Source organism: Nicotiana tomentosiformis, chromosome 7 (genome assembly GCF_000390325.3).
Source record: "Nicotiana tomentosiformis chromosome 7, ASM39032v3, whole genome shotgun sequence".
Taxonomy (NCBI): Eukaryota; Viridiplantae; Streptophyta; class Magnoliopsida; order Solanales; family Solanaceae; genus Nicotiana; species Nicotiana tomentosiformis.
In genome coordinates this window covers 54,744,279-54,757,378 of record NC_090818.1, presented here as the reverse complement: position 1 = coordinate 54,757,378, position 13,100 = coordinate 54,744,279, and the positions used below count along the sequence as shown (strand labels likewise).

The 13,100-nt window shown below is 41.9% G+C and overlaps 1 protein-coding gene across 1 annotated transcript; it reads right to left on the bottom strand.

Moving 5' to 3' along the window:
- Positions 1–3,622: 3,622 nt before the first annotated feature.
- Positions 3,623–5,139, bottom strand: LOC138895624 (uncharacterized). The gene is made up of 3 exons (XM_070180334.1): positions 4,495–5,139; positions 4,220–4,411; positions 3,623–3,922 (listed from the first exon to the last, which is right to left on the bottom strand). The coding sequence occupies exons 1-3, from the start codon at positions 5,137–5,139 to the stop codon at positions 3,623–3,625; spliced, it is 1,137 nt and encodes a 378-aa protein (XP_070036435.1).
- Between the last annotated feature and the right edge of the window lie 7,961 nt (positions 5,140–13,100).

Sequence of the window (13,100 nt, the reverse complement as noted above, 5' to 3'; positions counted from 1 at the left end):
AGGTCTTCACATAGAAGTCACAGGTTCTTCTCACTGCTCAAAAAGAAGAACAATTTTGCATGGACTCCGGAATTCCAACAAGCATTGGAAGAATTAAAGCGGTACCTCTCGAACCTGCCACTGCTTCATACCCTGAAAGCGGACGAGCAACTCTACTTGTACTTAGCAGTCTCGGAAATCGCGGTAAGTGGGGTCCTAGTTTGAGAAGAGCAAGGTATACAATTTTCTATTTATTATGTTAGTCGAACTTTAGGTGAGGCCGGGACTCGGTACCCACACTTAGAAAAATTAGCGCTTGCCCTAATAAGCGCCTCTAGGAAATTAAAACCATATTTTCAATGTCACCTGATCTGCGTGGTGACCACTTATCCTCTTCGCAATATTTTGCATAAGCCTGAACTTTCGGGCCGATTGGCCAAATGGTCTGTCGAGATCAGTGGGTACGATATCGAGTATCGACCCTGAATGGCCATCAAGTCACAAATCTTAGCGTACCCAACGTCTAAAAGGAACTATTAATAAAGTCGAGTACATCATCGGGGGTGTGGACCCTCTTCACAGACGGTGCTTTAAATGTGAAGGGGTCCGGGTTAGGCATCATTTTGAAGCCACCCACGGGTAATACAATTAGACAAGCTATCAAAACTAGCAAGTTAACTAACAATGAGGCCAAGTATGAGGCCATGATTGCAGATCTCGAGCTAGTTAAAGGTTTGGGAGCAGAAGTCATCGAGGTCAAATGTGACTCCTTGCTTGTGGTAAACCAAGTCAACAGAACCTTCGAGGTTCGAGAAGATCGAATGCAGAGATACTTGGACAAACTACAGGTGAATCTATATCGGTTTTAAGAATGGACCCTACAGCATGTGCCTCGAGAACAAAACAGCGAGGTTGATGCCCTCGCAAATTTGGGGTCATCAGTCGAAGACGACGAGATTAGCTCGGGGACTGTCGTACAACTTTCAAGGTCAGTAATCAAAGAAGGCCATGCCTAAATCAACTCCACAAGTCTGACCTGGGATTGGAGGAACAAATATATCGAATACCTAAAGAACGGGAAGCTTCCATCAGATCCTAAGTAATCGAGGACTCTACGTACGAAGGCCGCACGATTCACATTGGCCGAAGATGGAACACTGTATAGAAAGATGTTCGATGGACCATTGGCAATATGTTTGGGACCAGGAGATACCGACTACGTCTTACGAGAAATCCACGAGGGCACCTGTGGAAACCATTTCGGTGCTGAATCATTGGTTAACAAAATCATCAGAGCAGGATACTATTGGGCAGATATGGAAAAAGATACAAAAGAGTTTGTTCGAAAGTGCGACAAATGTCAAAGGTATGCACCGATGATTCACCAACCCGAAGATCAACTCCACTTAGTGTTATCCCCATAGCCATTCATGAAATGGGGAATGGATATCGTCGGCCCTCTACCATCGGCCCCGAGTAAAGCTAAATTTATTTTGTTTATGACTGACTATTTCTCTAAGTGGGTTGAAGTGCAAGCTCTCGAGAAATTTAGAGAGAAAGCAGTCATAGATTTCATCTGGGACGTCATTATATGCCGATTTGGGATGCCTGCCGAGAACGTATGCGACAATGGAAAGCAATTCGTCGGCAGAAAAGTGACAAAGTTTCTCGAAGATCACAAAATAAAAAGGATCCTGTCGACGCCATATCATCCTAGTGGGAACGGACAGGTCGAATCGACAAACAAGACCATCATTGAAAATCTAAAGAAAAGATTAAACGACGCTAAGGGAAAATGGAGAAAAATATTTCCCAAAGTCCTTTGGGCGTATCAAACAACGTCAAAATCCAGTACGGGGGCAACACTGTTCTCTTTAGTGTATGGCGTCAAAACTCTGATCCCGGTTGAAGTCGGGGAACCTAGCATCAGGTTTCGATATGCAACAGAAGAGTCAAATCAGGAGGCTATGAATACAAGCCTCGAATTGCTAGATGAAAAATGGGAACCCGCCTTCGTTCGGATGGCCGCACAGAAACAGCGGATCGAAAGGTACTATTATCGAAGAGCCAATCTTCGACACTTTAAAATCGGGGACTTGGTTCTGAGGAAGGTCACCCTCAATACTCGAGACCAAATGAAATAAAACTTGGCCCGAACTGGGAGGGACCGTATTAGGTCCTCGATATCATCAGAAAGGGATCCTACAAACTTGGCACGATGAACGACGAACAATTACCAAATAATTGGAATATATCACTCCTCAAACGATATTACTGCTAAGGTACGATCTTCTCCATTTTCATTTATATTTCGTACGAACCATTTGCAGGTGTTTAATCAAAGACATCTAAGGATTCTTCAAACACAAAGTCCTTAGGTCTGAAAGCACGCGTTGCACTCTTTTTTCCTTAGGCCGGTTTTGTCCCAAATGGTTTTTTTCCGGCAAGGTTTTTAACGAGGCAACCATTGTTTGTGCTAACTTAGAGCAATTCAACAGTATTTGAGGCTCCTTTACAATCAACCTCGAATACTGGGGGGCATCATCCTCGGATAGGAAAATATTTCGTGCCGACGTGGTCTCGATAGGCAAATTTTGTAAGGGTCAAATGGTTGAACGAACCATGCCCATGTAGATTACTCGAGCCCTAATGGAAAATATGTACGCATGTTAATCTATTGAAAAAAGTATTTTTCCTTGCCGGATATTTCATGCCTTAGAGAAATTTTTACTTTACAATGTCGTACTTGTGATCTATTGCGGAAATTGGCTTAAGGTCCGATCACAACTAAAGTTCGAATAATTGACCCCGCACTCGGGGACCACCATCAGAAAAATCGACATGATCGAATTACTAAAACCTCGAGATCGTAAGACCTTAAAAAGGCAACCCTCGATTTATAGGCCACGGCCACCCACTCGGGGACTGATACTTCGAACAAGTTCGAAGTACAACAGGGGAACAAGCCCAAAAGATGAGTCCCAAGTTAAAGGCTACGGCCAAATTAACACGGTTCGGAGACGTCCGATTTCCGTTATAAAACAGGCCTTAGAATATTTTCATAAACCGGTTAAAAAGGCTACCCTCGGCTGAATTACTAAGGGTATCGATAATATCGACACTCGAAAACCCTAATGGGTACAAAATTCGTTCGAACTCTCGAACAAATTCTTTATTTTATGCTAAGCACAACAGATTTTATATGATTAAACAATAAACTTTACAAGCCGAAAAGGGGGAGAAAGTCATTATTTTTACTATGGCGTATCGGCCTAATTCAAGAGCCTAAAGGGCTATTTTATTTTTGATTTCAATAAATCATCCTCACTCAATTAAAACTTAAAGGTCACCCTACTCCGAGTTCGAGCAAGTACTCACTCGATTATAAAAAGTACACTAGTCCGGCTTCGATCAAATTGCCTAAGCCTCGAACTTATGAACAAAATTTTCATAAGGCATGAATGAAATAAAATTTTCACAAGGCAGAAAATGAAATAAAGACAAGTCGGAAAGAGATCTTTATATATATGAGAATATTTACAAGGCCCGATCAGGATCCTACACAAAAAATCAAAAGTAAAAAATCCTAAGGTTCCTAATTTTCTCCGGGGGCAGCTTCTTCTTCATCGAGGTCCCCACCGTTCTAGGACACGCTCTTGCTCTCGGCATCATCATCATCATCGGAGGAGGCTAATGCTCCAGCATCGGCTTCATGCTCTCTAGCCTTTATTATCTCATCGGTAAGACCGAAACCTCGAGCGTGGATCTCCTCGAGGGTTTTCCTCCGAGATTGGCATTTGACGAGTTCAGAAATCCAATATGCTCGATTTTGAGCGATCTCGGCTGCCTCTCTCGCTTGGACTTGAGCGGCTTCAGCATCAGCTCGGTAGACGACCACGATCGCATTTGCCTCGGTTTTAGCCTTTTCGGCTTCAGATTTGGCCTTTGCAAGTTCGGAAGCCAACAGAGCTTCGAGCTACCTTATTTTCTTTTCCTGAGCCGAACTCTTATCCTTCATTCCTCGAAGCTGACTTTCGGCCGATGACAATTGGGATAAAGCAGTCTCTTTTTCTGTAACGAAGCGGTCCATGCCTTTTTTCCACCCCAAGGTGTCCGCCTTCATCATATTGACTTCCTCGTAGAGCTGCTCGATCCTCTCGACCTTCTGTTGCAGCTGTAAGATTGAAATATTAGCCATCGTTCCCGAATCGAGCCCATGAGCTTTTAAAATTTTCATTACCTGCTCGATTAGGTCAGTTTGATCTTGGTGAGCCTTGGCCAACTCAGCTCGGATGTCCTTGATCTCCTCTTCTTTTTTCCCACAGAGAAGTCTAAGGGCATTTCTCTCCTTCGTGAGCCCTCGGAGGTCGGCCTCATACTGACTCAGCTCAGCTCGAGACCGAGAAAATGCTTCCCGATAAAGCGCTGAGGCCTTCCCAGAAAGAATAAAAGAAGTTAGGCAGGAAGAGAAAAATGAACATAAGTGTAATACCAACAAGGGGAGTTAAGGCTTACCCGATTCAGAGCTTGCTGCGCTTCGTTGAAAAGGCTCGATGCCTCGCCCGAGTCCTTCCTCGAGACCTCCAAGTTCCTCAGGCCGGTAACATCTCCATCCCCAGTAAAGTAATCATGGAAGGGATCTTCCCTTTCGTGGGCTCCTTCGATGGAGAGGGTCTTCAAGGCTCGAGCCTCTTGAATCATCTCCTCGGCAAACGAGGGGAGCAGCTGGAAGCCTCCAATTTCTATTGCCCCAAGTGGATCACTTGGGGCGTTCTCTCCATCTCGAGGGGCTTCGAGACCAGCCCCTTCAGTCGTACCCACCGTTGGCTTATTATGATGGGAGGCATCTTCAATCCTCGATGACTCGGGGACTTCGCCCAAGTCTCTTCCCGATACCCCCTCATCTCGAGACGGATTCTCTACAGTCTTCACCGATTCAGTGGCTTTTGGGGCCTCGGTGCTCATTCCCACTCGGGCCACTAGCCCAGAGTCATCTTCTTCCTCTTCTTCATATTTATCCCTTAGACGCCGAACAGAGTCTTTGGTCAGGAGGATGATGTTCTTATTCGGCTTACGATCCGCCTTCTTCTTAGGTTCTGTATCCTTAGAGGTTGAGATCTTTTTCCTTCGTCGGTTTCGGTGCTGGGATCGAAGTCTCATCCTCACCAGATAAGGGCCTCATGACAACATCTTTTCCAAGGCCTGTATGAAAAAAAAATTAAGAGACGCTTTAACAAAATCAACAAAGACTTGGTAAAAAGGCTTATCATGAGTTTTTGCCTCACATCGACCCTTTGATAAATCACGCCATGAGCGCTCGGCATACATAGAGGTCGAGGCCAGGTCCCGAACCCAGCTCTTGAGGTTAGGAATTGCACTGGGCATCCAAGAGACCGCTACATCACGAAAAAGGATATCAATGAGAAGAAGCAAAGGAGCAAAACAATAAGTAGGAGCTAACAGTGGGATTTTACTTACGCTTCATATTCCATTTCTCGGTAAATGGCATCTTCTCGGCCGGGATTAGGTTGGAAGTCCTCACTCGAATGAACCGACCCATCCAGCATCGGTCCTTGTCCTCATCTATGCTCGAGAACAACACTTTGGTAGCCCGTCGTTGGAGTTTTATTAACCTGCCTTGATAGAGGTGGAAGCTGTATAAACTAATGAGGTGGTCGAGGGTGAAAGGCATCCCCTCGACTTTGCTCACGAAGAATCGGAGTAGAATAACTATTCGCCAAAATGAAGGATGGATTTTGCCTAGGGTAATTTGGTATTGACGGCAAAATTCAACGACTACGGGGTCGAGGGGGCCCAGCGTGAAAGGGTAAGTGTAAACACTTAAGAACCCTTCCACATGGGTGATGATGTCCTCTTCAGGGGTCGGGATCACCACTTCTTTCCCCTCCCAGTTGCAGTCTTTCTTTACCTGCTTAAGGCATCCTTCGGTTATCGAGCGTATATACCTCGACACTGGCTCGCATCGACCAGGAATCGATGAGGCTTTATCAGTTTTAAAGTCAGAATTGAGAATGCATCCCCCGGGAACACACTCCTCAGAGGGCGGCTCCACCGGTGTTTTGTCGCCGGCCGGCCGCGATGAAGAAGCATTTTCTTTTTTAGGGACAATCTTTGACGTTTTTGCCATTTGAATTTGAAGTTAAAAATAGATGGAGATGATAAGATTTGGTTTTCTAAGAAGAGGTTAGCAGTGAGAATCGTATATTTACAGATGAAGAACTTAGAAGATGTAAAAAGCTTTAGAGATTGGAAATTTGAAAGTAATAGTTTGAAATGGTGAAGAGAGGAGCTATTTATAGATTTCACAACGACGGTTCAAAATTGGCGATGGCCGACCATCGACTGACGCACATTTAATGCCTTGGTAATCGTACAGACAGGACGTTTCAGTCATTTCCGTCATTTACTTCATGAGGATGACGTCATGATAGGTCGAGGTAGAAAAATCGAAGGATCAATTCGTTTCTTGTCATTACACTCCAAAAGAACGAGGGGACTATCTGTATACGGTTAAAACCGGGCCCACCCAATTTTACTATTTGACCGAGACCGGGAGATTGCATCGAAGGACGGCCTCGTAAAGGAATAGACTAAATCACGAGGACTAGGTACCAAGTTTAGAACCGAGGTACCTGTCGAGATCGAGGCTAGTAGCGATCGAAGCCAAATGAGACAGACATCGAGCAAGATCGAAGATAGCATAATAACGGAAAGGAGAGATATCCGTGACTGGTCGAAGATCACGGCATAAATCTCGGTGACTGGTCGAGGATCATGGTGTAAATCTTGGAACAGATCAAATCAGAAGCGGTCAATTAGCTAATCATGGGATTTCCTTCTGTAATTAGAATTATACCATAAGTGGGATTCCTCTACTATATAAAGGGGGTCCTAATCATTTGTAGACCACGGTTCACAGAGATAAAAGCAACATAATGTTCTTTCTCGTTTATACGATTGTTCATCAGGGGATTCCTCTACTATATAAAGGGGGTCCTAATCATTTGTAGACCACGGTTCACAGAGATAAAAGCAACATAATGTTCTTTCTCGTTTATACGATTGTTCATCAGCTTGTTATATTTTAATTATTCTTGCATCAACCAGTTCAAGGGTATCCAAACTCGAGGGCTGAGTTCTATTCTAACACTGGTTTGCTTTATTTTATAGTTCATTTCTGTTATTAATCCTCATATTTTTCAATTGGTATTAAGTGAAATCACGTATTCTTAGAGCCACACTATAAGTTCAATTGTTATCCAATTTTAAGGGTAAACAATGTGGTAGCAAGGGTGGCTCAAGGGGGAGGTTAGTAAAGCCTTTGTTTTAGTCTCCTTAAATTTTGAGGCCCAAAAATTATTTTTAGTTGTAAACTTTCTATCTTATTTCACTTAGATAATATTGCAGTTTATAGAATACAAACTCCTTAAAAAAGTGGAAAGAAACTGTTTGTTTTTTAATAATAAAAATATTTAAAAATTTGAATTAAGCTACTCAAATCTTCATATTGGTAAATAATATTTTTTACAATAAGATCCAAAATAACACCTTATAAATACGTGGCTAACATCTTATTAACTTGATTTTTTTTACCAATGTAAATATTAATACTTCGTATTATATTTTGTAAGATAACTACACTACTATGTACGGATAAAATCAGGGCAATGTCTATCCCGATTCCCCGATGAGATAATGAAGGGGGAGCATGGATCCGCGAGATTGTAATCAAGGCCAGAGACCCATCGTACCGAGACCCAGGAAGAGTGAACGATATATCCAACATCAGACACAGCAAAGCTACGCACCCCGGACCAAGTATAACTCCTAGACCTCAGGAGAAGCAGTGGACCGTTATGCATGATGGATAGGGGGCTGTAATACTCGCCCTCAACCGGATATTATGGCGCGAATATCGTTCAGTAACGATTATGGATCAATAATTACCGGAAAAAGAAGATTTTTTTACCTTTTTTAGACTTATACTAGGGCATAAATTCTCCTACTATATAAAGAGGAAGCTTTTCTTTGATCTGACACATTGTAACACGCAATTCAATGAAACAAAAGTTTATTTTTGCCTTCTAGCTACTATTTAAAACTTTTCTCACTTGTTCTGTTCTTTATTCACGACGGCTTGAACCGAGGGTCCAATTGAGGACGAGATCACTATTCAATCTATGATCAGGCTTGGTCAAAATATTGCGATTGGTTTGATCATTTATTTCATTTTTAATTCATTTATCTATTATTCTTAATTATCCATGTTGAATTAAATCACGTATCCTTTAAACCACGTATAAATTTAATTATTACTCAATTTTGGGGTAAAACATTTGGCGCCTACCGTGGGGCTAAGGATAATAGTGGTGATTGGATACGAATCTCTATAACACACCCTATTTTATGCTTGTTCTTTGAAATCTTAATTTCATGTTAGCATAAAAATGTCAAACTCTCAATCTTTTCACTTAAACGTTGACGCTGAGTCTAGCCATCACGGCGAGAATAATAATTTGGTGCCTAGCAACGATGTGCTTCTTGCCGATCCCAACAGTGTCCCAGCTGCCGACCCGATCGATGTTAACTCGTAGGTGTCCATCAATATTAATTTGTCAACTGATCTTGAAAACAGTATTCGCGGGGGACCCCGACCAACAGCTCGAGAAGCGCTCGAAGGTGAAGGTGATTAGGCGAGCCTACGACTGATTTTTGAAATGACGCAGGCTAAACAAGCTGAAATAGCATAACTGTAGAATCAAAGCCATGCCCCCAACAGGGTCGAGCCCGAACAATCTCAGGAAAGCACTCGAAGAGACGAATAAATTACCGAGAGACCGGGTGAAGCCAAGCTCGGGATAAATCCCGAGGTAATAAAAATGCTCGAAGCATTGAGCATTGACAAAACGGGTGGAGTCAAGTAAGAAAGATATTGAGGCTAATGACAAGAAGGTGGAAACATGCAACTCCAGGGTCAATCAAATCCTGGGAGTACCCCTGATATTAAAGGGACCGGACTCCAAAACAATTTTCCAGAAGCCCTTTCCTCAGAGCGCGGCACCAAAGCCGATTCCAAAGTGGTTTTGTATGCCCGACATCCTTAAATATAATTGGACCACGGATCCAAATGAGCATGTGACCTCCTATACATGCGCAATCAAAGGGAACGATTTGGAAGACAATGAGATCGAGTCGGTGTTGCTGAAAAAGTTTGGGGAAACTTTGTCCAATGGAGCAATGATATGGTATCACAACTTGCCCTCAAATTCCATTGACTCATTTGCTATGCTTGCAGATGCTTTCGTAAAGGCCCATGCTGGGGCTATAAAGGTTGAGACCAGAAAGTCAAATCTTTTCAAGGTCAAACAAAGGAATAACGAGATGCTGAGGGACTTCATGTCAAGATTCCAGATGGAACGGATGGACCTAACACCGGTTGCAGATGATTGGGCCGTTAAGGAATTCACTCAGGGGCTCAACCCCCGAAGTTTCTTGGCCTCTCAACGGCTAAAATAAAATTTGGTAGAGTACCCGATGGTAACCTGGGCCGACGTCCACAACGGTACCAGTCGAAGATCAGGGTCAAAGACGACCAACTCAGGGCCCTTTCTGGATATATTTACCCCATCAGGGTCGATGATAGATCTAAGAGAGCCATTGATCAAGAGCCAAGACCGGTACGAGATCGATATTAACCCTACAGCGTGAACCGAAGGGGAAATGGATCCGGGTGTCACCCGCAAGGAACGAGAAGAGAAGCCATCGAGGGCCCAGTAGCCAGGGCTTGATGAGCAATAATGGTTTCGACAGGTCGCTCGGTAATATGGAGGCACCGAGATTATCAGAATATAACTTCAACGTAGACGCTACAAGCATCATGTCGGCCATAGGGCGCATCAAAGAGACCAAGTGGCTCTGAACATTGCATTCCAACCCAACCCAGATAGATACTAACTTGATGTGTAAGTACCACGACACCCACAATCACACATGACTGAAGATTGCCGACAGTTAAGAGATGAAGCTGCTCGACTGTTCAATAATGGGCACCTCCGAGAATTCTTAAGTGAACGAGCCCAAAACCACTTCAGAAATAAGGATGCCAACAAATAGGTCTAACAAGAGGAGCCTCAGCACGTGATAAACATGATCATTGGGGGGAGTCGAAGTCCCCTAAGGGCCAATGATAAAATGAACTAAAGTATCTATTACGAGGGAAAAACGCACTCGGGATTACGTTCTGTTGGGAGCTATTTCGTTCAGCGACAAAGATGTCGAGGGCATCGTACAACCTCACAATCATGCACTGGCAATATCTGTACTTATCAATAAATCTCGAGTTAAACGTATGTTGATTGACCTCGTAATGACCCGACTTATCGTTTTAAGAATTTATGCCCCATTCAGTGACTTAAAGTCTCGAGCAGCTTCGCAATATGTATTATGACTCGCAGGTGTGGTCGAGTTTGATTTACTGAAGATTAGGAATTAAATTAAAAGAACAATCCTTATTTAGAAACTTAAATGGAAAGAGTTGACTGGAGAGTTGACTTTTGAGTAAACGACTCCAGAATGAAATTTTGATGCTGTCAATAGCTCCGTATGGTGAATTTGAACTTAGGAGTGTGTCCAAAAAATTATTTGGAGGTCAGTAGTGGAAGTAAGCTTGAAATGGCAAAAAAATTAAATTTTGAAAAGTTTGACCGGGGGGGGGGTGACTTTTTGATATCGAGGTCGAAATCTTATTCTAAAAATTTGAATAGCTTCATTATGTTATTTATGACTTGTGTGCAAAATTTGAAGTTATTCCGGATTGATTTGATATGTTTCGGTACAAGATATAGAATTTGAAAGTTCAAAGTTCATAGATTTTGATTTGAGGTGCGATTCGTCATTTTAATGTTGTTTGATATGATTTGAGGCCTCAACTAGGTCCGTATTATGTTATGGAACTTGTTGGTATGTTCGGACGGGGTCCCGAGGGCCTTGGATGAGTTTCATATACTTAACGGATCGAATTTGGATTTGGAGGAGGAGTTGAAGTAGCTGGGTTGCTGGTGTGATCACACTTGTGCGAAAAATGGCCGCAGGTGCGAGCTCGTGGATGCGAGGATTGATTTGCAGAAGCGAAAATACATGGGTTGTCCAGGCACCGTGGGTGCGAAAAAAATCACCGCAGGTGCGAGAAATATCATCGCGGGTGCGAAGACCGCAGGTGCGAAGAAATCACCGCGGATGCGAAGACCGCAGATGCGAAGAAATCACCGCGGATGTGAAAATCCTAGACAGAATGTTAAAAACAGAGGGGTTCCAAGTTTTGCCATTTTTGGGACTTCAAGCACGGATTTTGGGTGATTTTGAGAGAGAATTCAAGGGAAACATGAGGTAAGTCACTTTGTGATCATTTCTACTCCAGAATATTTTATTATCATTGACTAATCCGACTAGATTACATGATTTTGAGGTGTAAATTGGGGGTTTGAACTTAGGGATTTAAAAATAAGATTTGAAGATTTGGAGGTCGAGTTGAAGTCGGATTTTGGTAAAATTGGTATGGTTAGACTCGTGGTTGAATGGGCTTTCAAATTTTGTAACTTTTGTCGGGTTCCGAGATGTGGTCCCCACAGTCATTTTTTGAGCTAATTTCGGATTTTTTAATTGGAAAATTAGTATTTTCTTATGGAATTAATTCTAATAAATTTTATTGACTGAATCGAATTATTTGTGGCTAGATTCGAGGTGTTTGGAGGTCAAATTCAAGCAAGAAGGCGATTATGGAATATTGGCATAACTTCAAAATGGTAAGTATCTTGCCTAAACTCGAGTGGAAAAATTATCCCTTAGGCATTGAGTCTTATGTGGAAATTGTATAATTGAAAACCATGTATGCGAGGTGATGAGTACGCACTTGGTTTATATGTGCAAATTATATCGGTTGAAATTCGTAGACGCCCATAAGTATTAAGTTGAAAAATTGTTATAACTTATTAAATCCCTTATTTGCCATGCCTCATTCTTTGTTTGCCGAGGTTGTTTTTATAGGATAAATCGGTGTGATTGTCACTTGACTTTTATGTGAACTTTGTGTTTGTTTGAGTTGCCATTTTTTTATGGAAAACACTTTCATTATTGATTTTACCTACAAATAATTAAAATAGAAAATTTAGTTAATAAGATGAATTACTTTTCAGTTCACGTTGGGGAAAATTTGATATTTAATTATAAAGATCGTGAATCATATTGAGGTAAAGTGCCAAATTATGAAATATTATTCGATTGAGTTATTCGCTCCTGAATATTTTGTTAAGATGTTGTGCACATTATGATCGAGTCATAGCTCCTTATTGTAGAAAAATAATGTGTTGTTGATTTCTGTGGCAAGTTGTAATATTTGAGCACTTGATGTGCAATTTATGATATGTTGTAATAATTGAGCACTTGATGTGTAATTTGTGATATGATGTAATATTTGAGCACTTGATGTGCAATTTATGATATGTTGTAATATTTGAGCACTTGATGTGCAATTTGTGATATGTTGTAAGATTTGAGCACTTGATGTGCAATTTGTGTTTTGTTGTAAGATTAGAGTACTTGATGTGCAATTTGTGATATGTTGTAATATTTGGGCACTTGAGGTGCAAGTTGTATTATGCTGTGATATTTGGGCACTTGAGGCGCGATTTGTAAAATATTGTGATTTTGATACGCATGCGGTGAGATAAGGGTGGCTTGAAACGCATGGTTAGTAGGGGAACTACTAGAAGTCATACGGTGATATAAGGTCAGGGTGTTAAAACGCATGCGGTGAGATAAGGGTGGCTTGAAATGCGTGGCTAGTAGGGGAACTACTAGAAGCCATGCGGTGTGATAAGGATGGCTAAAACGCGGAATGCCATTTCGGAAAAAATAATTTCTTTAAAAATAAATGTGAAGGCTCCCGCGGTGATATAAAAAAATGAGATATTGTAAATTTATTTATGATTTGGGACTACGAGGCGGTATCTTGGGAGTGCCCTGTTGATATTTCATTATTTATGTTCATATCTTGGTGATTTTGTTTCATTGAATATGTAAATTCTTGTCTTCTTTCGTGATGT